Source organism: Styela clava, chromosome 8 (assembly GCF_964204865.1).
Source record: "Styela clava chromosome 8, kaStyClav1.hap1.2, whole genome shotgun sequence".
Classification (NCBI taxonomy): Eukaryota; Metazoa; Chordata; class Ascidiacea; order Stolidobranchia; family Styelidae; genus Styela; species Styela clava.
The window spans coordinates 3,662,718-3,687,041 of NC_135257.1; the positions used below are offsets into that span (position 1 = coordinate 3,662,718).

The 24,324-nt window shown below is 35.6% G+C and overlaps 2 protein-coding genes and 1 long non-coding RNA gene across 3 annotated transcripts; 2 read left to right on the forward strand and 1 right to left on the reverse strand.

Moving 5' to 3' along the window:
- Window positions 1-490: 490 nt before the first annotated feature.
- LOC120346023 (uncharacterized) lies at window positions 491-2,598 on the forward strand. The gene is made up of 2 exons (XR_005569944.2): window positions 491-1,735; window positions 1,993-2,598. It is a non-coding gene; the product is annotated as an uncharacterized LOC120346023 (long non-coding RNA).
- A 4,899-nt stretch (window positions 2,599-7,497) lies between these two features.
- On the forward strand, window positions 7,498-12,707 carry LOC120346314 (uncharacterized). Its single transcript, XM_039416022.2, has 3 exons — window positions 7,498-7,818; window positions 9,989-10,218; window positions 10,918-12,707. The coding sequence occupies exons 1-3, from the start codon at window positions 7,567-7,569 to the stop codon at window positions 11,207-11,209; spliced, it is 774 nt and encodes a 257-aa protein (XP_039271956.1). The 5' UTR covers window positions 7,498-7,566; the 3' UTR covers window positions 11,210-12,707.
- Window positions 12,708-19,207: 6,500 nt separating this feature from the next.
- LOC120345898 (uncharacterized) lies at window positions 19,208-22,001 on the reverse strand. Its single transcript, XM_039415483.2, has 4 exons — window positions 21,725-22,001; window positions 20,572-20,677; window positions 20,170-20,322; window positions 19,208-19,794 (listed from the first exon to the last, which is right to left on the reverse strand). Exons 1-4 carry the CDS (start codon window positions 21,890-21,892, stop codon window positions 19,607-19,609), a joined length of 615 nt encoding a protein of 204 aa, XP_039271417.2. The 5' UTR covers window positions 21,893-22,001; the 3' UTR covers window positions 19,208-19,606.
- Window positions 22,002-24,324: the final 2,323 nt, after the last annotated feature.

Below are 24,324 nucleotides of genomic sequence, written 5' to 3' on the forward strand. Positions count from 1 at the left end.
CACATCGGTATACTTATCTTGAAAATATCCTCTCCTAAAGTAATGTTTATTTCCCTTTAATAGCAATACGGATGATGTCTCGTTTCCATGGCGACGAGGTCATTTCTTGGATGGCACCATATCCAAAATTGATCAGGGGATGCTAAGTTTCATGCTTGCATCCAAAAGTGCATGATTTTACCTCTTATCCGCTGGACTACTAGAGGTACGGTAAACCGTACTTCACTGCTTCGCTTGGTGTGAATATATTTGTAGACTGTGGTCTAGAGTCTAGACTAGAGGTACGGTAAACCGTACTTCACTGCTTCGCTTGGTGTGAATATATTTGTAGACTGGTCTAAAGTTACGGTAAACCGTACCGGTACTGTACTGCTTCGCTTGGTGTGAATATATTTTCAGACTGTGGTCGAAATGCTTCGCTTGGTGTGAATATATTTGTAAGACTGTGGTATCTGCTGTTATAATACCGTGATAAATTGAATAAGTTGGTTTTGCAAAGAAGAAGCGTCTGGCATTACAGGTAGGAGGGGGAATAGGGGGGTGCGCATTTCCAATACGTCGATAATATCTTTGTCAACCAATTTGTGACCACCGTTTTTTTGTCTGTTTGATTGCTGTGATGTGGTGCTTTGTTTGTAATTTGACGAGTTTTGTTCGAAATAACCGCGTTCTTAAAATATTGTCACGCCTTTTGATAGCCCGGAATCTATATAGACGAGACACAATGAAAACGTATCAAACGCGCCACTCTCAGCCCCTTTGTCCACAAACAAGACACATGCATAAATCAGCTTCTTCTTTATACACTTGGCAAAGAACAATACACTTGGCAAAGAACAGCGGTTTTCTTAAATGAATAAAACACAATTGATTAAGTCACAAAGCATATAAACAACAAAAGGCAAAATTCTCACCAAACGTTTTCCGATCCGGGTGGCTAATACAATTACAATATATATATATCACAGATAAGTAAACAGTCAACAATACGGACAAACATCTGCGGCTCTTTCACAACGAATACGTGATGTGAAAATGACCGAAAGGAAAACGCTAAACCAGACAAAAGATAAAATTACTAATTTACGCTACAAACAAAGGGGAAAAAGGGTAATAATGGGTCTACAATGATTGGATACAAGGCAGCGCACGATGCACTGCATACAGTGGCAAAATGTACGATAAATTGTAAACAACGTACGTTTACAACGTAACAAATATATGACGGTCAGAAATGCAATTAGAAGCCCAGATAGAGAAGTTCTGGTACCGTAACACAGCGCGGTGACACTGAACTAACTCGTAGCTGTCAAAAGCTTGAAAATCCATACAAATATAAGAGATAAAAAAGTTGAAACTTGGCAGGTGGTTAGAGTTGTGTTTCTTTTAACCATCTTTGCAAGTTTCGCGTTTCTACATTTAAAGGAGGGGGAATAGGGTGGTGCGCATTTCCAACAAGTCGATAATATCTTTGTCAACCAATCTGCGACCACCGTGTTTTTGTCTGTTTGATTGATGTGATGGGGTGCTTTGTTTATAATTTGACGAGTTTTGTTTGAAATAACCGTGTTCTTGAAATATATGACGGTCAGAAATGCAATTAGAAGCCCAATGTTTTTAGAGATAGAGAAGTTCTGGTACCGTAACATAGCGCGGTGACACTGAACTAACTCGTAGGTGTCGAAAGCTTGAAAATCCATACAAATATAAGAGATAAAAAGATGAAACTTGCCAGGTGGGTAGAGTTGTGTTTCCTTTACCCATCTTTGAAGGTTTCGCGTTTTTACATTTAAAAGAGGGGGGATAGGGGGTGCGCATTTCCAATACGTCTATAATATCTTTGTCAACCAATTTGCGACCACCGTGTTTTGTCTGTTTGATTGCTGTGATGTGGTGCTTTGTTTATACAGGTACTGGTAAGTCACCGCATATGATTTTTGGGGAATTGTTCTGCGTGTCCATATATTTGAGCATTGCTCTCTTGTTTTATAGATGAATTCAACCAAGTCAATGATTGCAAAAGTAAGAAGGAAATGTTGTCAGCACCGACCTCTTTTTTTTTATTGCAAGTATAGTGTTGAAAACCTCATTAGCAGTAGCCTAATAGCTCAAAAGTCAATGGACTCCTTGGTTGCGGGAGAGAAGAAAATCTTCAAAACTTTTATTTGAAGGTGGCACACTGCTAATAAGGTTCTTATCGATACATGTGAAAAAATGTCTAAGTTCGTTATTAATGACATGTGGGTTAGTAATTCGAGTACGATTTTATATTCATAATATTCTTTATTGTCTGCCAAGTGTGGCTTATATCCCCCTTGTTATATTGTACTTTTGTAAAATAATAATTCTGTTTGGAGCTATTTACAATGTCAGCTCGACTAGATTCCTTCTATGATTTTTGTAATTCGTTCGTTGACTTGGGGTGCTGAGTATGTAATGCTTTATATGCATAGATTTTTTGTTCCTTATTCATCCATGGCTTGTTGGCCAGCCTATTCATTTTGCGTGAGCATTTTCCCATGGACGCATTCTTATCAAGTATGCATTTTAATATGTTTATAAAAGAGTTGAACTTCTGATTAAAGTTGGTATTTGATAGTTCTGTATTGATGAGATTGCCAGAGGCGTTTTCAATATCGAGGATAAAATTTTCTTTACTAAAGTTTGACATTTTACGTTCAGTGCAAGCCTTATCAATTCTATTAGCTACATTAATATTGGGAATGTAACATAATATGATATAGGAAAGCGGTCAGAGATATCGTCTACTTTAATAGAATGTAATAGGAGCAATCATGATCTATAGTATTTGTGTATATGTGATCCATTAATGTGTGGGATGTGGAGGTCTTCCTCTTATCCATAAAGATATAGCTACAAAGACGTTGGTGTTGTTGGCAAAACATTTTCGCGTCTTTGAGGTGAATATTGGTCTTCAACGGCAGATTTCAGTAATTCTGAATTTCCTACTCTTGGCTCCGACACTATTCAATCACGTTAGACACAGACGAACTCAACCAACTGTTTTTCAAACGCAATATATCAGCGTGTTTCGTGCCCATTCAATATATTGTGCTTGTGTGCTTGGAACTTCTGGTGTAGGTGGTTAAATGATCCCAACCGCTACTTGAAGGGCCTCCTTTGCGGAGGGCAAGATAGGCTACGGCAGCTACACAAGACGAATACTGACATTGATACAACACTGTAAGTTTCATCTTTGAAGCCTTCCTTCTTAGTGACTTTGTAATCAAGTTCATATCAACTCCGAACACTGCTTTAAATTCCGGGCATTTATATCTTTTAACCATAACAAATATGTTTTCTCCGCACACTATACCTATACGTGAAACGTACACATGTTGGACGGATTTGTTTTATGATGGCCCGAGGGCGCCCTTGTCATATCGAAGATGCAGTCGTGCAGTTCAATGTCGTCAACCAGATAACGACACGATTTGCGAAACTGTCAAAAAAGGGCATTTTTCCAAGAACACGGAATATTTTACTTTGAGAAAGTACTCAGCACTAGATAGGATATATGTGATGTTCAAGGAGTTTGAAGGTCTGGTCAGGTCGCAAACAAGGTAGGTATGTCAAGTTTAGTTTGTTGCTCTGCAACAATTAAACTGAATGAATTCTTTCGGCGAGGAAATATGAAAGTAAAAGAAAATGTTTTTGATTTGATTCCGGGAAAAGATTTCAGAATGAATTTGAAAATAAGAATTTTAGGAGTAGCTGTAGATTGAGCGAGTTCAATGCCAATGAACCAAACCACTTCCACAGACAATCGCTAACTTGAAATGAGCAATGTACACATCTTAACCAATGATCAATCTTAAAAAAGGAACAGATAACGAAAATATGAGTTTGAATGATGTCATCTGCTACAACCGCGCCCACTTCGTCGTAGCTTCGTGATTTACACACCGCGTAAAAGAACCATCGGCAATTGTTATTCGCTGTGCTACCATTTAGCGAATAATTGGGACCTCCTGAAGTATGCGCAGCAAGATGGCGCACAACCTGAACTCATGTTGTGTACCAGGTTAGGGTTCAGGTTATGCGACAATTTGGTGCGCATACTTCAGGAGTACCAATAATTGTTTTAAATTTCCGTAAAATTTTTCATTAAAGTAATTCTCTGCAAGATATTTAAACGCAATGATCACGTTACATAAATGTTAAACCACATCAACGTAAATAATCACAAATGCGAGAAAATTTGCTGAATAACGATTTTAATTAATGACGTTTCGTTTTATCATTAAAATCTTGTGTAACCCGATGCCCTCAAGCACAATCAAGTTCAGACCTTGAAATATACAGGTTTTTTCTCTGAAGAATCTGTGAATAAATAGATAGGATATTGCGAGTAATAATTCTATGAATTTGATTGGCAATACAGCGCGTCCCAGCTCTTCCAAAAATAGTAGCCTCACGCGTTTTTGCGGCTTTTTTACAAAGATTTATTCGAAGTGAACACGTGAAAATAACTCTACACACATAATATACATAGAGAAATAAATGTAGATATTTCTGGATCTAGCTCATTTGTCTAGGGAACACCTAAATAGCCGAAATTTGTTCTCATTTTAAATTAGTTGAATATTTGCTGGCGGTGAATTTTGTTTTCAATTCTTCAATGTGACGTCGAGAAATACGTGTTTTACAATAGATTCATGTGTCACCCTGATGGATTTTTATGGCGCAGACAATACAGTTTCAAGCGTCGCATTGTTCAATATCTCACTTAGGGTTTTTTGATTTTCCTTCTTACTGTTTCTTGCATAGGCCTTATCTAGCGTGGAATTTTAGGTAGTATGTTGCTATGCATTCGATTTTCACTTTGTAAGAAGTGGATTAAAGCGGTTTTGAGACCACTGTGTTATAGTAAAAAAGCATTCCTAGAGTATAATCTATTTCGCTAGCCTAGATCCAACGATGTATATGAGCAAATATACATATTTTCAAAAAATTTGACAGATCAAGTTTAATTCTACTTTTTCATATTTCCACCGGTTTATCGAATTGAAATGGTATTTCTTGTGATTTACAATCAAATTAGCATTTCAGATATATTACGAATTCACTTTTGTAGTAGTTGGCTAGCAACAATTTAATTATTCAGCAATCTAAATCCGGTTGCTGTACTATAGTTCTGTTTCTATTTACTTGTTCAAACGCCAGTTAATTGCTAGTTAAACTATTTCATTCCATCGTTTTATCCTCTTGATATTGAAAGCTATCTAGCGATGTCTCGTGTTTGCGAAACTGAATAGTAGAAGTATCAGCCCAGACCGGCTTTTCCGTGATATGTATTTCCGCGACGCAGTATAGTAAACACTCAATACTTACAATGTAATGTGAAGAATTCTGACAATTCTTATCAATATACTAGACTTTTGAATTGCGATATGCTGCGTTTTGATTTCTTCATTCATTATTGCAGTCGTGTCAGGCACGTGCTATACTTATGAAAATAATGTAAATTCGTCGATGATTTGTAGTAAATATAGTCGAATCAAATAATCTAGTTACACACACACGAGATGTTGAGTTACATTTGTTAAAGTGCATTTTTTGCGCAAATTCGATAGAAATGACTATTAGTTTCAAAGTAACGGCATTTTGCGTTACTCAGGAGATGCTTTCACTCGTGATAGTAGGTTAGTTTGCAGGATTTCATATTAGGTGACGTAAACGACACTCCATTAAATATTATGTAATTTTGGCTCTTTCATGTTGTACTGTTTACTATATATCGTGAAATAAGTGCAACTCATGTGTGGTAGCATACATTGTGGTAGTTTCGACGGAATACATTTCCTCAGCTTTCAGCATATTCAGTTCAGTTGATATTATAACCTGATGCTGGGATCTGTGACGGGACAGGCAGTAGTTAAGTCAGCTGTTTCTCTGCCCTACCTGATTGGACAGTAAGCATTGATTGGTACAGGACAGTCTTACTCGTGTGGTGTTTCTTCACTAAGATATTTGTAGTTGTGCAATATTTCTGAATAAATTGCTATGTTTATTAAGTCTTGAATTTGAATTAATTTAACACTTGAGTTTAGTTGATGTTCACAAAGTATTATATTAGTTTGTGAGATTTTTATGACACGACTAAACAAATTTGGACTGCTTTTTATGATGTGACACCAGTCCAAATTTCAACAATGGACTTAGATCGGGGTTATGCAACATTTTTGTCGGTGGGCTATATAACCAACTTCAGATATCTAGCTGGGCCCTCAATAAAATTCGAGGGAAGGGTAAGAAATTAGAATGTGCTGGCTATCGCTCAGCCTTACAGTAATGAATGCACCAGGCAAACGGCGAAAGATTTGAAGCAACGACAAGAGAAAATGAGCGCATTTATCACATGAGCGCCTTTTCAAACATAAACTGTCGGATTAGGAATTTCTGTTTGATGGGGAAAAATCTGAGTTTAGAGAAGGACCACACTAAATGACTCGGCGGTCCGGGTTGTGGCCCGCGGAACGCCCGTTGCACACCCCTGGATTAGGTATTACGTTACGATGGGCACATAATTATTATTTTTATGTGTTTACACATAATCTGGTAACTGTTTTATTATTTACCTGTTTAAAAAAGTTGTACCTCTCCGATCCCGTTCTTGTGATATCACCGAGTTTAGATGATGTCTTATTTTCTCGGTAAAATAATCGGAACACTAAGTACAGGCGTTCCAAGTTCAGCCCAAACATTCGCTATCCAATGTGGAGGAACCAACCCCATTAATATTAGTTGAAATGACGGCGAAGTAAAATGATTATTTTATTCGTGCTATGTTTTTGTTTTGGTACTTTATGGAATACTAAATTAACTGTATAGACATATACTCCAATGTAATTTGATGAGTTATACATTTTAACAGTCCAGTGTGATGTTTTAAAAATGCATCTCAATGTACTAGGTGTGTGTGATGCACATGACTGATGCGTGATCAATTCATTAAAACACATGTGGAAGTATAGTTGGTTGTTTCATGAAGGTTGTTCTCGGAAACTAGTTTAAAAATTGCATACACAGTCATGGTCATGGTAGATTTTGAATTGTTTTTTCCAAGCATTATATAATAAAAAATTTATATACATATACTCCATTTAGTTATATTTATCCAAATTCAAATTACGTGACGTAGCATTATAAAACTGACGTAGTCACGAGTACCTGTATTTACTCTTACGTATATTCACGTGCTGTTTGCTATTAGTTATTTATTAATTAATCTGCCTCATTTTTTTTACGTCGATTGGATGTCAACGTTGTTCTACAAGTATAAAATATAATGAAATGTCACGAATATTGGTAGACTGGGAGGATACCTATACGAAGTCCTTTTCTGGCTCCCATTGGTTATATAAAACTTCTTGTCGTCTATGAAAAATAATGTGTGCAGTAGACGATAGCGTACCTAGCTCTGCAATACATTACTCTCTGATATCTAGCAACCATTGCCTAATGTCCTTTCTTTTCATTCTATATTTCGCAGACTATTTTCTATGAATCGATTTTTTTAAATAAAACAACATCATATATAAAATGAAGATCATTTGTGCGGGCCTTCCGAAAACCGGGACGAAGTCTTTGGTAATGGCCTTGCGTCAATTAGGATACACAGTATATGACAGTCCAGAACATGCTCTTTTTCACAATGAAGAATGGGGCAGAATACTGGATGGCAAAACAACTTCAGAAGCGTTTTTAGAAATGTACGATGATGTAGATGCGGTGGCAGATACTCCAGCTTGTGCAATGTGGGATCATATACTGGAAGCTTATCCCGATGCAAAGGTATGTTATGTATTTATATGTAATTTGAGTGTAACTCAGCATGTAATATTGCAACTTGAAAGTACGCGAACTCTCATACTTCATCTTGAAAGCATTGACTTAGTGATAAGCGCGAACTCCCGTTAAAAACCAATCGACCAATTTAGGAGAGTTCAATGTAAAATGAATTTGAAGGTTAATCAGACTACTTGAATATTTTGTTCTCCGTTTTTACCTCCACAATAAGTTTAATGCTAAAAAATTGAAAACATTGTCATTAGCTTTCCGCCCACTTTTTGTATTTTTCAATTGATTTGATCAACTGGTACAAAGTACAGTGACCTGAGAAAGATGCCTAGTGTTTGACAAACGTGACGTATGTTGAATATATCTGGTTCATATCAGGTCGTGAGTCAAAGTAACCTCTGGTTTTGGCGCAGCGGTGTCGTAACATTGTTAGTTTAAAAAAGCCGTATTCTTTGCTCATCAAATGCGACCAAATAGCTGAAAACATTCCAATGAAATGTCAAACAAGAATACTGAAAGTTACATTAAGAAAAAATATGACCCGTCCCACCCTTCTCAAACGATTTAGAAAAGAAATAGCGGAAATAACTCAAATTATGTTGAAGACGTTTCTGTCAGTAGTGCCTAAACGTGGACAAAATGCACAGTTGTCCAGCGTCATTTAGACTTTTATCACAGGTGTCGCTGCTCGATAACCGACATTGTTTTTTCGCGTCACCCTTCACCGTGAAATGCCATTTTCATGTTTTTTTTTCATGTTTTTGTTTCCATGAAGTGTATGTTCTTTTTGGTGAAAAATAAACTACTGACCCACTCATAGCATAGTTTCTGAAGCGCCGAGTCCGGCCCAACATGTACAGGGCACCTAGGTGAAAGTTTATGCAGTATCATGTGACTCTTAATGCGTCTAGTATGTTGGTAACTCGTGATCTTAATTTCATTCTTAGGAAGTTAAATACATCAATTTATAAAACTATCAATATTCTTGAGTTGTAAAAGGAAAATCAATCAGATTGAAAAGGGTCGTCGACCTATCTTCGCGTGCGGTCAAACGCACGAAACGTTGCGTCACTTCGATGGACAGCATGACTTGTACTACTATATCGTTAGGCCATGTGTCACAGAACATATTATAGAAATTCCCAATACTAACCACGCCCTGCAATAAATTTTATGGAATTAATAATTAACTCTGGCTCTTGTTAACCTTACTGTCGATCGTTACACGTTTGCGCGCCCAAACGGATTCGAATTTATTAGAGACTTATATCATTGATAAGCTGAATTTATTTAACATGAAACTTTTTAGTTAGAATATAGTGTTACAATGAGTTTTCAAGCCTCATTAAACATGATTGATTTTTCTTTGCTATAGTTGTTATTTAAACTGTATTCCTCTGGCATGAACTAACGCAGTTTTGGATATAAAAGAGGTTTATGTTGCGGTAGAAGTTCACGTTCGTATGATGGGTATTTGGTTTTAGGAACAAATGGGGATCAGCATATTATGCTATCTATAACGCAACTATCGCCATCTCCGCTATGCCAAATAGGTATAAAGGTTAATGTCCTAAAGCGCTCGTGATGTAGTCGTTTCGCCATCTGCCATTTTCGCAAAGAATGGTGTTCGCAAACACATCCTAGAGTTTGGACAAACGTTGATCGTCATTACGAGGTTGTATGAATTATTATTATCCCAAATAATAATAATACTATTTAACAATAAATGAGAAATGTAGCATTTGTTTTTCGTTGTTAGTGGTCCAGAATATATGGGATCGAAAAATAAATATTACGTCATAACTGCCGCACCCATTTTCTTTGCTAATATTTGGTAAAGCTTAGAACACATAAATTCAAGTCTTTTCAGCATTGCAAATCATTATTTCATTCTCGACAAGGCTGGAAATACCACATTTTTCATAATGGCAAAAATATGGTTCATATCGATATTTAGTCTGGCTGAAAATCAATTCCTACAATACCCATAAGTTCGGTGAACACGACCATTTAAAGATTATTATTTTCAATTTTTTTTTTATTTCAAAATGTTTTCCGAGTCTAATCTAATTCATCGTGCCCACGACATATTCATTCTAATTTAATTTGTAACAGAAATTGTTAATTCCTGTTAACAACCTAACTGGTAATATTAACATAACAGGTAATATTAACAGTTCGGGACAACGAAGACACTTGGTATGATAGTTTCAGACGACATTTCAAAAAGTACGGCGAAGTCTATCCTCTGTCAAAAAATTCTGAGCGACTCGAAATCATTACAAGACTCGCTTCGTCAAGTTTAAATCGACACTGGAAAACGATTAACAATGGATTGATTGCCTGTTTTGGTTTCCAGGTTTGCTCAGACAACACAAACCAAATGCTTGCCAAGTATGTATATTTTTTTCAATAATGACGGCGTTATTCATATATTTGTAAATATTGTCCATCAAATACGATTAATTTTGCACCAACTCACAAAAATGATTAGAAGATTAGATGAATGATCTAAAAAAGGAAAACGCAATGTAACACTTCGGCTATTTTCTGCAGAGTGACCCATTTAAAACAGAACCCACATCATTCGGAGCACGAACAGAAGTTCCAGTGCTAAACAGTCTTTTTCTTCCTTTTCGTAGAAGGAATTAAGAAATGTATGGTTCTGTTTTGGGGTCACCCTGTAAGTGCTCGTGCTCAAAGTGACACATTTTCGTGTCAAATTCATCCAATATACTTGGAATTTATTTGTTTTTAATTTTAATTGGTAACTGAATGCAAATATTGAACAAAGTTCAGTTGAAACCAGAAACTGTTACTAAAGCTTAACACTGCAATTGACGAATGCAGGGGGTTGTATTCGCCTTGCCTTGAATAAGAATTCCCACCGCATTCTGGGAATTCGAAGTCCGTATGTAAAACTATCTAACAAAAGGTTTCAGATTTATAAACCTCTGTGTTTCATTATATTTTTCAATCATTTCATTTTCAAATCAACAATATGCTTTATTTTCTTACTTGAAAATTGTACCAAAAAATAGAGCAATGTACAACAAATCACCTATCAGTATTGTATGTATTCATATTACACAGGTCAGCGTACCGTAGACACAATGCTTACGTCGAAGGTCGTTGCCGATCTGATCAGTTACTCGTGTTTAACGTGAAATCCGGTTGGAAACCGTTATGTGAATTTCTTGGTCATGATTTGTCGGATCGCGGACCTTTTCCACACGTGAACAAGAACGGCGAAATCATACCAGACAACCTCGGGTTTGAAAATTTGGCAACACTTAAAAAGACATTAGTTAACCAATTAATCTCGGGATTGTTTATGAAATTTGTATTTGTTTGTCTATTGGTTGGTGTATTTATCATGATTTGATCAGTTTATTTTTAATTTGAGCATTTTCAATTCAATCCATACCGATTCTGACCTATGTGAAATCCACTGACCTCGTACTAGGATTTTAAATAATTCCTCATTTGCATGCCCTACTTCAGCATATGATGAAGTAAATGATGAGTGCGGTGTGTTCTCAATCAATTACAGATAACTCGCTTTCATTGAAAAATGGTGGAGGAGTTACGGAAATGTCATAAATAAAATATTTTAATTATTCGTCGCATCATTTAATTATGTCGTAGTTAATTCTGCCACAAATATACCGAAGTTTATTTTGTTACAATATTTATTAAAACAAGAACATAAGATGCGTGAAGTACATAAATATGTCTGGGAATTCCTGCTTGTCAAAAATGTTCTGACTTTGTTACTTAGTTTTCTTACTTATTTCTTTATACATTAACTATCATTATAATATGCAATATTATTGAAAATGATGTGTCGTGTATATGGAAGTCATAAATACTTTGCAGATTGATAAATTTCTCGTGTCACTGGCACTAATTGTAAATGGGATAACTCTCGTTTCTTCCTTTTTCTTCGAATTTAACGAGTAAACATGCCTAACGGCTAAACGTGAAGTTTCTATACAATGCCACGCATTTTTGTGGCTTTTAGAAAGACAGTACTACCTACTTAAGTCCCAGCAATCTACAAACGTAAACAATAAACTAGATATAGGCTGATGAAATGATGTCATATTGAAGGATCGTCAAAACACATCTGTTTCAATTTTGATACAAAATTATTACCAATCTATAATTTTGATTGTAAATTTCATAGATCATCTTTATATTGTTTATTATTTGAAAATTTGGATAATTTTGGATTTCAACGAAATACTATATACTACTATGTATTGATAACATATCGAAAGTCCGATTTACTTTCGGGTGAAATGAAGGCTTTTCGGCGATTTTTTTTTTTTCTACAATCGATATAACTGATTAATATTTTATGATTAGTCTTAGTGGAAATTAAAATTTTTTACATTTTTCTAAATACTCTTTTCAAATACTCCCATACCAACAAATAAGTAATTATGTTTTGCAAATTTGTATATTCTTATAATCAAATTTGAGTGAACAGTATTCTAAAATTCATTAATAGCGAAAAATAAGGTTCAATTTTGTGCCTTCAAACAGAATTGATGTATTTTGACAGAATTAGTTTATATTCGTACGTTGAATGAGGCCCGAAACAGCAACAGTGCAACTGTAAACCCAGTAATATCTCTGTAACTTAGTCAAAACTAAGTGCTTCACCTTTCGGCAGAGGGAGGAGACGTGCGTCATAAACGAGGAATTAAAATATAACTAACATTTGATCGATTGTGACTGAATAAAAAAGCAACCATGTTTGCTATTTTGAAGTTTTTGCCAGCCAATGCAAAGTTTTATAACGATATATGTATTTGATTCAACATTGTGAAATATTGTGTTGAGATTACATTAATTTATTTGTCATACATGTAGAAGTTGATCATTATTAAATGGGCTGGAGGATTATTATATTACTATTTGCTATCACGAGGTGCATTGACGGTCTGGTCAACAAGTATGTTCAATTATGGCATACGATGATATGCATTTTCACCGTGCAGTAATTCATTGAGCGCGTCTCCAGTTTACGCAAGTTCATACAGAATCATACATCTATATCCATTGTCCAACTTTTAACTAAATATGCGCAAATTACAACAAATTTATAAAAATTGAAATACTTGTCAACCATGATGATCACACATGCACTGATAAGTATAACTTAAATTATGCTATACCATGCAATTAAGCACCAGTAAGTACAAAGAGCCTAAATTATACTATATTATGCGATTTTGTCGTACAATTAATCACGCGTATGTCATGTGATATGACGCATCGTTCATGTTCATTGTCGATATTTGAGAGCGAAAAAATGGCCTTCCGAATGATGGTTGTTTGTCACATGATAAGCGTGTAATGTCGTCGTAGGCAAATTGTGTTACCAACTATTACCAACAGCAATAGATATTTCGACAACAGAAATTGCTACTCAGGATTGCAGTAACGACGCCTCGAGAACAACGTTCCCTCTAAGCTGCGCGTCCCCGCGAAGTACTTCGTCCTGCCGCGCGCTGCATACGTATTAAAATGTTGTGTTCTATTTTATTTTTTCTAATTTTCCGCGCAGCCTTTTTTTTAAGCTCACATCAGTCACATGGCCTTCTATTCCGCGCAACTAGGCAAGCTCTTAGAGAGAACGTTGCCCGTGAATATTCGTAAGTGTGCAGATAGTTGAGTCGTATAATAAAAGCAAACACATTTACGTGACAGCATGATGATGTAAAAATATTTCATATAAATCAAGTTTCCATGTTGTTCATTTCTTCAAAGATATACAAGCAAAGTTATGTAAAGGCAGCTGAATCATGACCTTGAGGCTTGGGGCTTGAAAAAACTGACAGGGAATTTCAAACCACATTTTGTTATTGTATTTTTGTTTTAATACACACAATTTCACTTGAAACCGATTTTTCGTGGACGTAAATTCTATACTTGCGTACATTTGCGCTATTACAAGGAAAGAACAATTAGCCTGAATATATTCATTTTGTTTCGCCACTGACTTATTTGCTCTGAAAACATTTAACGTATAAGAATCAAAAATTATTTTCAACATATTCTGCTTGAAACATGAAGTCATAACTTAAACCAGTGGTTCTCAAACGTTTTTAGTCCCAGAGCCGCATTTCAAACCTCAAAGTTATGGAGAGCCGCACACAAACAACGCAAGTTAAAATAGCAACAAAACTTAAGCGCGTATTTAAAATACCAAGTCATCGTAACAACAACACACGTAACAACTAGGGCTAGACAAAAATATTCGAATAGTAAAATATACGAATGGCATTTCATTATTCAAATATCCGGTACCACCTGACCTGCGCCGCTCTGCTTGGACACCGAACTCGCGCGTCTCCAACTCAATCGTGAATTGTGCGAGATTTCCCAACGGCGCCTGCTATCAGAAAAAAAGACAAATTTGAAAAGTCGTTGTCTTTGCGTTATGGTGTTATATGCTTATCTTTGCACTTAACGTTTCGTTTCAATTCCATATTTTGCAAAAAAAAGTACCGACAGTTCCGTAAATTTTGAAACATCAAACCAGATTAGGTATTTACAATAAATTTCCCAGATTTTAGACTCCGCATGCTTGGTCATTAGTCATTTCTTGCATTACCGAACATAAAGTTGATTAAAATTAAATGTTGAAATGACTTTTCGGCGTTTCATTGTGAAAAAAGCGATTTTATTTAGGTCTTTGGAAAACTCGAGGTATATAAATGGCTTTAAAAATGACCAAAAGTTTCTCCAAAAGCTGGTTTGAGTTACTTGTATGAAAAACACTTATCAGGTTGTAACCAGATAAGAAATGTCATATCCTACTCCCTTCAAAGCACCCTGTATTAGCTCTTTAGTGATCCCCTCTATCCTTGGCCAAGTAATGTTTCGAATATGTAAACATTTTACTCGACCTTGCATGGCCGTTGAGCCAAGAGTAGAATGTAAAATCAATTGTGAATTTCGTTGTTACAATGCACACTGACTCGTTCACGAATTGTTGCCTCTATTATCATCGAAAATGAATACGATTGTTAAATTTTGAAGCACTTCGGCAGTATTAATTGGGCCTTAAGGCATGACATAATCAAAATTATTAAGTGAAGAGCTGAATTTGCAAAGTCCGTGGAGAAAATTGAGCATTACTCAGTGAGTATTTTAGGTATAATAACCATTAGGGTGTTGTTTTCAAAACTTGACGGAATTCGTAATAATTAGCGTCTGACCCTCTGTTACGCATAACGGCCTAGAAATGCCTTTATTGCCAATTTATTTAATCGCTATTTATCAACATTCAGGATTCACGCAATCGTAAATTTGCTAGGTTTATCTATCTAATACTAAAATACAACGAGCACTATAGAAAAGCATGAGAAACTCAATAATAAAGTAACCAGTAACCAGTAAAAAAAACGCTTTATTGCCGACTTTTCAATGTTTCTATTAATTTCCAAATGGAGCATCGACCTCCGACGTTCTGGATCCCTGGTATGTATAAAAAATATTCACTATTCGACTATTCGGTATTCGTTAAAAACATTCAAATCATTCGATTCGAAAAAAAATTCGATTTTGCCCACCCTAGACGAACAGCCATGTAATTTGGCTTTGATTTCTAACAAATTTGTCAAAGCGGGTCGTAATCGTGGAGGATGCAAGGTGCAGTAGCTGCTTGAGATGATCATCAGATATTTCGGGACTATTTTTGATTACTGGAACAAAATTAAAATGCTCTAGAAATTAAAATATTCATTGAGGTATTTGATTTATACGTAATATTCGGCAATGTGACAAAAACTAAAAATCCACGAAAGCAAGCCAATGATAACAGTCATGTCTAAAATCTTTCCAAATGAAAAGTGTCCGAGTGGCCGCGAAAACGCTTACTGTTGCGTCACTATTGCATTTTGTAGATTAGTGAACGCTACGCAAATAAACATGGGGAAATCCATTCGACTAACTAATAGACTTCCGCATTTTAATTTCAAGCCAATGATGAGTTTTCAATGAAAAACGACTAAATTTTCTTTGAAAGTAATTAATTTTTGAAGCATTACCAAGAGCCGCAGGAAAGGTTGTTGAGAGCCGCATGCGGCTCTCAAACCCTAGTTTGAGAATCACTGACTTAAACAGTCAAGCACAATATAATTCAGCTTGCGATATTGGTATTTGTTTAGCGGGAGATCTGTCAAATATGCAGACAAATGATGTCTCATATAGTATTGCACTGGTACAGCAATGTCAAACAGTCGAATCGAACACAGCTGCCTGTTTGGCCCCTCTGCGGCTAATTCATAATCTACATCGCAATTCACGAAACTAAATCGACAAAAATACGAATGATTTATAACTGTTATTGAATGTATCTTGTTTGTTGTTGGCTTTCTGATAACAAATCGAGTCAGAAACATGTGCTACACTACGATGAAGAATTATTGTGAATTCGAAATCGTTGATAACTTACAACTTGAAAACACATGAGCTATTAGATACTTTCAGTGATATCTCCCACCTCTTTAAAATAATATTTAAGTTTGTATTGACTAGGGCAGGGTTTGACACAGATATCCGGTACATGAGTGAGAGCTCGAAAACAAGATCATTCTCCTTCAGATAAAAAGTTTCGAGACTTGGTATTATCTGATTAAATTTTAGGAACTTCATCTCAGGCAAATCCAGTACCAACTTAGTTTCTGCCAGTTTTGAAGTTTCAAAGGTAATTGCTCGGTATACAAAAATCACCTAGTGATGGAGATTATATTTAAGTAGCTTGGTTACAATATGCACCACTTTTTTTTGACAAATTTCCAGAAAAAAAAGATTTTTCAGCGCATTAAAAATTTGTATCTAAGTAGGAAGACAGTAAGTAAAGGATAGAAAAATTAAGATGAAGAGTTATACTGCTCAGCGGTTGACACAAGATTTCCCCGCAGGCCAGTATTTTTCTATTTGTGTTGATGACAGTACAGAAGCTATATCATCAGATATAGGCTGGCAATATTTTCTCGATTTTGTAAAGGGAACGAAATATGTGAAGAGATGGTTGCCCTTCTAACATTACCTGAGCGTACTACTGGATCCGAAATATGTAATAATGTAATATGTAAATAAGTTTGTTCACAAAAGATGTTAGTAATCCAGCTATACGTTTTCATTGTATCATACATGAGGGTGCATTATGTGCAAAAGCCGGCATGAAAAACTTTAGGAAGTGATGCAAACAGTTACCAATTTTGTGAACTACATTTCTGCTCGTACATCACATGAACGACAATTTGAAATTTCACTGAATGAGGTAGAATATGCGTATAAAAGCGTAAAAATTAAAAATGTACAACAAAGTTTAATGGTTTAGCCGAGGGCTGGTTTTAAAACGATTTGTTGAATGCTTTTACAAAATAAAAACTTTCGTAAATGATCAACACATTTCTTACCAAGATTTGTATGACTACAAATGGGTTTAAAAACCGATGTTCCTTGTAGATTTTTGTGAACATCTAAATCAGGTGTCGGCAACCTATGGCCCGCGACGCTTTACTAAATTATAGTAACAAAACAGCTGTTTTGACGATTAAATTCTTTACGTAACAGAATTCAAGAAAGAAATATATTGGATATAAAAAATTTAAATACTTTCCAAACTTCAAGATATATATTAATTATTCCAAAATAGTGACCGAACAGACCTTCAAAGCTGACAGGTGTTATTTATAAACTTCATTGAATCAGTTGTTGAGCAGTTTTTCACAAGATTTTCGAAAATCAGAGAACTTGGCGTGACAGCAAAATTCATGTTGATTTCCAGACAATATAAAAATGGAGAAAGTTAACCTACAAAAATTTGGATTTGACATTGCTGCATTTGGAATGTAGTTTATTGAATTTCAGAGTAGCTCAATTTAGACGCAAAAATTTATTGGCCTTAGTATTTAGTTGGAAAATATTGAAAAATGCGATTAGAGAATACAAGAGAAAAGTGCAACAAACGAGATATCGCGGGCTTAAAATGCCATTCCAGAAAGTGTTTCATGTTTTCATCTACATATTCTTGTGAATCTTTGTTCTCAGTTATGAACGTTATAGTATTCAGATCTTTTCGCCGGACTGATAACTGTTTGAGAGGATTATTATTATGTGTGCTTCGCTTTGGAAGTAGCAAAGCATTGTTTTAAATGGGAATAAATTATATTTTAGTCATATTATGTTTTGATTGTGTCAGGGCTCGTCACATATACTTTAAGAATGTCAGTAGTATATTCTCAAAAAATTGCGGTTGGCAAGCGGAAGAATTTTGTCATTGAATTTAGCTGATTTTGGCAAGCGAGCCTAAAAAGGTTGCCCACCCCTGAACTAGGCTGTTGCCGCACCTGTACAACAACTACTCTGAGTATGAAACTGTTCCTCCGCTCCATACCCGTATATTTTAGATCAAGTATCAAAGTGAAATAGAGTGAAAAATAGAGAATTATGATCCAAAAAGAAAGGCGAAATTATTTACCTAGTATTACTTCAATGCGCAATCATTGCCTTCTTACCCTCAGTATATATGAAGGCCTCAATTAAAGACATCGATAAAGTAGCACAACACATCACCGCTAATTGTAATCAAAGTATCTTTGTTCCTAAAATTGATTATAAGCATCTAATTGGTCATTACCTATTATCATTAAACGGTAATCATCCCAGTTAGATCATGAAAACTATGTTACGGGTGATAATTGACAAGTCCCCACTCCCAGGCAATCACTTTGAAATATCGTGTGCCACAGACGCTTGTATAGACAGTCAGAGTTCGGAATGGAAGTGTTCTTTATACAGTTTCCGCTATCATCCAGAATAAAGCTCGCGCTTAACAACCATTCCGCTACAATGCGCGAATATCGTATATACATTATATAGTAGACAGTGATATGAAACTCGGTCGAATAAATATGTATAAGTATAAGATTTTCATAAACCAAACGGTTTCATGTGCAAGACACGAACACTCAGTTGAAATGTGAAAGATTATTGATACAAGAATTCTTAGCAAGCTTTGTTGAACGGGTCGCTGTGTACAATGTAGTAGACATCAATGAAATGGGGAATCTTTAAAAAAACCATCTACGCTAGAGATAAAGCGAAACTATGCATTTACATCGGCGTTTATTGTTTTCCAATTATCCATATGCATTACTCTTCTAAATTTGGTCGGAAAATTTAATTTCATTCGCAACAGAATTTCCGTTTTCTTACGAAACTGTAATGGTCGCTTCACAAAACGTCTGATTACAAAACCCCAAATCTAAACGCTGAAATCGGCGACGGGTTTTAGCGCAGATGAAGAGGTGCGTCACTTACGATTAAATATGAAAATTTAGAAACAGCATAAAAATGCAGCAATATAAATGTAATATTCAAAGAGCTAAATATGATAAACTGCAATAACGATAACAAAAAAGGTATAATCAACAGTTTTTGACAATGTGAACTGTCAAGTTGTAAGTTGTTAATTTCATGGTTGTTATAATTTTTTTGTTCGGAAAAATTATTCACAAAATTTGATTGAGTCTAATTGACATTTGATACTTCAAAAATTATAATATAGAAATATTCTGACGATCAACAGAATTTTGGCTTAAAACTGCTAAAATTCAAGCTATTAGATTTGGCAAGTATCAAAGTGTATTTCAACTCTTCTATTTCACATACATAGAAAGTTTACCGTATTTGCTGCATATATCAACAGTCTGATGAAATAAAATAATTTTAGCATCATTTCTGAATATAAGTGTTAATTGATTGCATGTGAAACAAATGCAACAACGCAAGAGATAACGGCACAAACCGTCCCGAACCATCCCAAGAAGAATGACATTCCTGGTTCAGCATTCCTGTAGGCAGCACTATTCGGTCCAATGGCAGAACTTTGATTTGACATAAATGCCGAGTAGCATCCCATACCGGAGATCGCACAAAGAGCTAGAAATATTTATTACATAATTAATAATAAAAATAATAAATTTTTAGTACACAAACTATTGTATATATTGCATTTAATATTGGGAGTAAGATGTAGCCATGAATAAACATTATTGTTAGTTAAACTTTCAAAAATTGAATGGGAAGTTCAAATGTCAACATGTAATTTCTTTGCTTGAAGTATTTCAGTATTTGAAGTCGAATTTCTTCTAATTTGTAGGGTCCATTACTAAAAATACAGTTTATCTGAAAAACTCACTAGTAGTAGTATCTACTAGATATGTAGATTAAAATCGAGCGTTGTCAACATAAACCGAATCCATCTCGAAGTTTAGTCCATGTTTTGATGACCCGGACGATACTGGATTTGCTTACCTGCTACTAGAAATATAACGCCCGGTATAATGGCGCTATTTCGTCTTATATTTTTCCGAAGACCAAAATAAATTGCTGCAATAATTCCAGGCAAATGAAGAATTACACTGATAATCATCAGAGAACGTGTGGCTTGCTCTAGTACGTCAATACCTGTAACAAAAATATTTGAATGAAAATACTAGATGTAAACTATATAATAATGCAAAGAAACTCTATTAAACTAATGAACACTGGGAACCATTAAAGATATTTATAACAACGGTGCCCAAACATTGTATATATGTGTAGGCGTTAGCATCACCCCAGACTGAGAAATTTGTTTAAAACGTTTTGGTGGGCATGGGGAATGATATTTGCTCTATATGATAACTATATATTAAAACCACTATCGAACTTTACCTACTGCTTCTTCTTCACGTGTGTTGCAAAATATTGTAGATGTTGCCGAAGTAGCTAAGTTGTTGACTTGATTCTTACAAACGGAAAATAAGCCGTACGTCAACACCTAGAATTAAGAACGTAAATATTTCATTCAAGCAGGGTTTAATCGACCCTATCACTATTCCAAGCACCCTGTTTTGTCATTGCATATGTAATTGAACATCGCAGTTTTTCAGGTACTCCCGAAGTATGTGAACTAAGATGGTGGACACCGGAACGTAGTATGTGTACCATGTCAGGGTTAGGCCATAATTTTATTCCAATTTTAGTTCTATTACTAACTCGGGGACTAGCCAAGTGACTTCCGTAGTATTTGTACCTGAAATTATGGCCTAGCCGTAACCTGGTACACATACTACGTTCCAGTGTCTGCCATCTTGGTTGACATACTTCGGCAGTACCGTTTTTCAATTAGGTGTTACAACTAAACAGAATACTTTTGGATATGTTGAAAAAAGTTCACTGATTATGATGTACAACAGTGGTACCCAACCTTTTATGGCTCGAATTCCCCTTCCGGACTTTTGGCACTCATGGACCCCTTGTTTATCATTAAAGTGGTATTTAAAGTGTCATTTCGATTGGCAGATTCCAAATCCCATTATGTTCAAACAATTTATGCTAAACAAAGTGAAAACACCATGTGAAATAACCATATCGAGCAATGAAACTTGGAAGCACGGGGAATTTCCTTGTAATGTGAAAAGAAAAATCAGTTTTGCGGCTATAGCACTGTGGCCCCTCCCATTGATCTGTGGTCCCATTACCGGGCCACGACGTTCGACGAGCACGTGATTAAAAGAACAAGAATAGTGCCACCATAAAAACAAATCCATTAAGTGTCAAAAATCGAATCCCATAACGCTATCAGGAATATTTGAAACAAATGGAAGTAATAGCCTTCTCAAAAAAATGTTTTATTTTCAACCACTGAAAATTTCAGAGCAATTGGTCCAGGAATCAAAGAGAAAAGCAACTTTCTAGGTTTTCCACTAGGTGTCCAAAACGTGTCAAATAACAAGAAAAAATATAATATTGAAACGATCCATAGGTCAACTAACGTGTCCAATAATGCTATAACAATAGTAATAAGTAAGTAATTATATCCAACCTGAAACGACGTAGATGTCACATTGCTAATCGCAAGCCAGCTAGATGTTGCAATGGCTGCGACCAATAGACACAAACCAATTATCCCAGGTATCATTGCAAGGAATGTTGAGATAATTCTGGATTGCATTTCTTCGCCCCCTGTTCGATACTTCATCCTAACATCCATGATCAACAAAATTCCAAGGGGTTATATCTGTTCTCAAATATTGTCCGATACAGTAACAAGCAGATCAAAAAAAGGCCACTCAAGCACTAACTAATATAGCATAAAAGATAGATAATATAATATTACAGATATAAGGTTAGGCTACAGTGATTTTACCAAAGCGTATTTTTTTTATATTCATCTTGAGATGCATTACATTTTTTTGTCAAACGTAGACGCTCCATCACTTGAAACTAAACCCTTATCGAAGAAGTGTTTCTGGCTGGGATAAATTTTACATTGTTTACATGTATTGCTAATTCTAAAATTACGGAACACCTCATCTCTTTTGACTGCTTACAATTCATTATAACGTAATCGATCCAGAATCCAAAAGTAGCAAATGCTCTAGTCTAGACATCCGAAACTTTGTCTGACCTATATCGTTTGCTCCTGAACAGTGCATGTTCTACCCCAATTTAAAAATGCTGAAACAAATTGAGCACTGTAATACTTTTTAGGAGCAGATAATATATTTCTGAGAACGTGAACTAGAGAACAACACTGAAGTTTATAAATATAGGCTCCTGCGAACTACATATCGAATGGCAAGTAGAGTCAATTTTATGTAGTTGTAAAGATCACACTCTAAGACGTCGTCCCTTTCGGCATTCTTTGAAATAAATGAAGGATTGTCGATATTACTCTGTTTGTTAATGATAATACACTGTAATTATAGCGATTGCTCAACCTCGAAAATTTAAGGGGCAGGTGGCGAATTTTTCAAAGCAAATAATTTTGGTTCTAATCTTCTAACTCCATAATCTAAGCCGGGATCTTTTTATACAGGTTACAAGGGCTGCCATCGCACCTTCGTTCGTGGTACTTTGATAGCAACTCAGTTGGTACTCAATTTACAAAGGTAAGTAATATTAATGTTGGTTGACTCAAAAATCATAATCTGTACGCGGAATTATAATCTCATATATAATATAAAACCTCACAATAAATAAACAAAAATCTGTGAACTTTCTTCTCGTGAATTCTCGAAACTAGATGAATACTGAATCGAACTTTCACTTCTTTATTTCCGCGTCTGAAACGCCTCAAATAGTTTGTTAACCGATTTGTATTCATGCTCCAGCTCTCCCGTTGTCGCTGCCTTTTGGCTTTTGTTATCACAAGAAAGGTGCGTCAAAGGCTATTAAAATACATAGCTCGTTCCGAATCAGTCGCTGAATTCACGCGTCACTGCGCGTTCCATTCTATGTAAGAAGAAACCTGAAGCCTTTCAAGTACTTCGAAGACATTCGCATCATCGGCATCGTAAATTATGGCTGATGTACATCCATGTTATTCGCCAAAGGTCAGACGCGATTTTGGTGAAAGTGTTCTTCGATTTAAGACGCACTCACGAAAAATCCTAAAGTATTGTTAATTGCTGAATGAAGTGCAACAATTGGCAATGGATCTGCTGAGAAATGCTTTCCGCAATATAAAATGTATTTCTCATTCAAACTATGATACCGCTGGTATAGTGGAAAAAACGAATGTGTACATTCGAGTCCAACCGCATACAAATATAGGACATGTAACTCGACTAAATAATAACGAAAAATTCATGAATAGTAAATCTCATTGAAGACAAAACTACTCATTCTGATGAAATTAGAAACTTAATTGTAGATTATGTATCCTACGTGCTCATATACAAGTTGAAAACCCAAAACTACAAATGAAGATTGAATATTTCGTTTCGACTCTTTATGCGGTAAATGAGTAGAGATATATAAAATAAAATTATTCGGAGTATACTTTCCTTTTCTTGCTAAATACAGGAGACGAATTATTTATTTCAGAAGACACAGCGCCCGAAACCTGGACAACTTTATCTTAAGAATCTCTTACCAACATCAGAGGTGTGAAATAATACCTAACATTCTTGGACATATATTTGCACATCTTTTAGTTAGACATATGAAATAGTCCTCAAAAGCAGAAGGAAGAAGGCCATTTTTGTCGATCAATAAATTCCGCGCGATTTTCTAGAGTGTGTATTCCAACCAGAGGCGTAGCCAGCATATTTTGCGCCCGGGGCAAAATATAAAATTGGCGCCCCGGCCCCCACGTTTAATCATGTTTTCTATTGGATTTAATTGTATATGTAAAAAAAAATTATATTTCGTCACGCTAATAACCGAATTGCGTAAGTCATTTTTAGCTGTTTTGAGAAAAACGTAAAAAAACTTCCTAATGATATTGCTATGCCATTGAGAGTCTTTAATTTGCCATAGTTCAACTTTTTGATCGTAGCCGGATTTAAGTTAATTTGTATGACGCAGTCATGTGACGTCATAATGGCACACTGTGATTTAGGCAAAAATGCGTCTATGGCTAGAGGACATACGCAATTTTGCAACTTGTCTATATGTACCAGTCCTGAAAACCAAACA

Coding starts and splice junctions, on each gene's coding strand:
- LOC120346314 (XM_039416022.2), top strand. CDS start 7,567: ATGAAGATCATTTGTGCGGGCCTTCCGAAAACCGGGACGAAGTCTTTG. Junction 7,819..9,988: donor AAGCTTATCCCGATGCAAAG/GTATGTTATGTA, acceptor TTAACATAACAG/GTAATATTAACAGTTCGGGA. Junction 10,219..10,917: donor ACAAACCAAATGCTTGCCAA/GTATGTATATTT, acceptor CATATTACACAG/GTCAGCGTACCGTAGACACA.
- LOC120345898 (XM_039415483.2), bottom strand. CDS start 21,892: ATGGATGTTAGGATGAAGTATCGAACAGGGGGCGAAGAAATGCAATCC. Junction 20,323..20,571: donor ACGTGAAGAAGAAGCAGTAG/GTAAAGTTCGAT, acceptor TTTTTGTTACAG/GTATTGACGTACTAGAGCAA. Junction 19,795..20,169: donor CGTTATATTTCTAGTAGCAG/GTAAGCAAATCC, acceptor AAATATTTCTAG/CTCTTTGTGCGATCTCCGGT.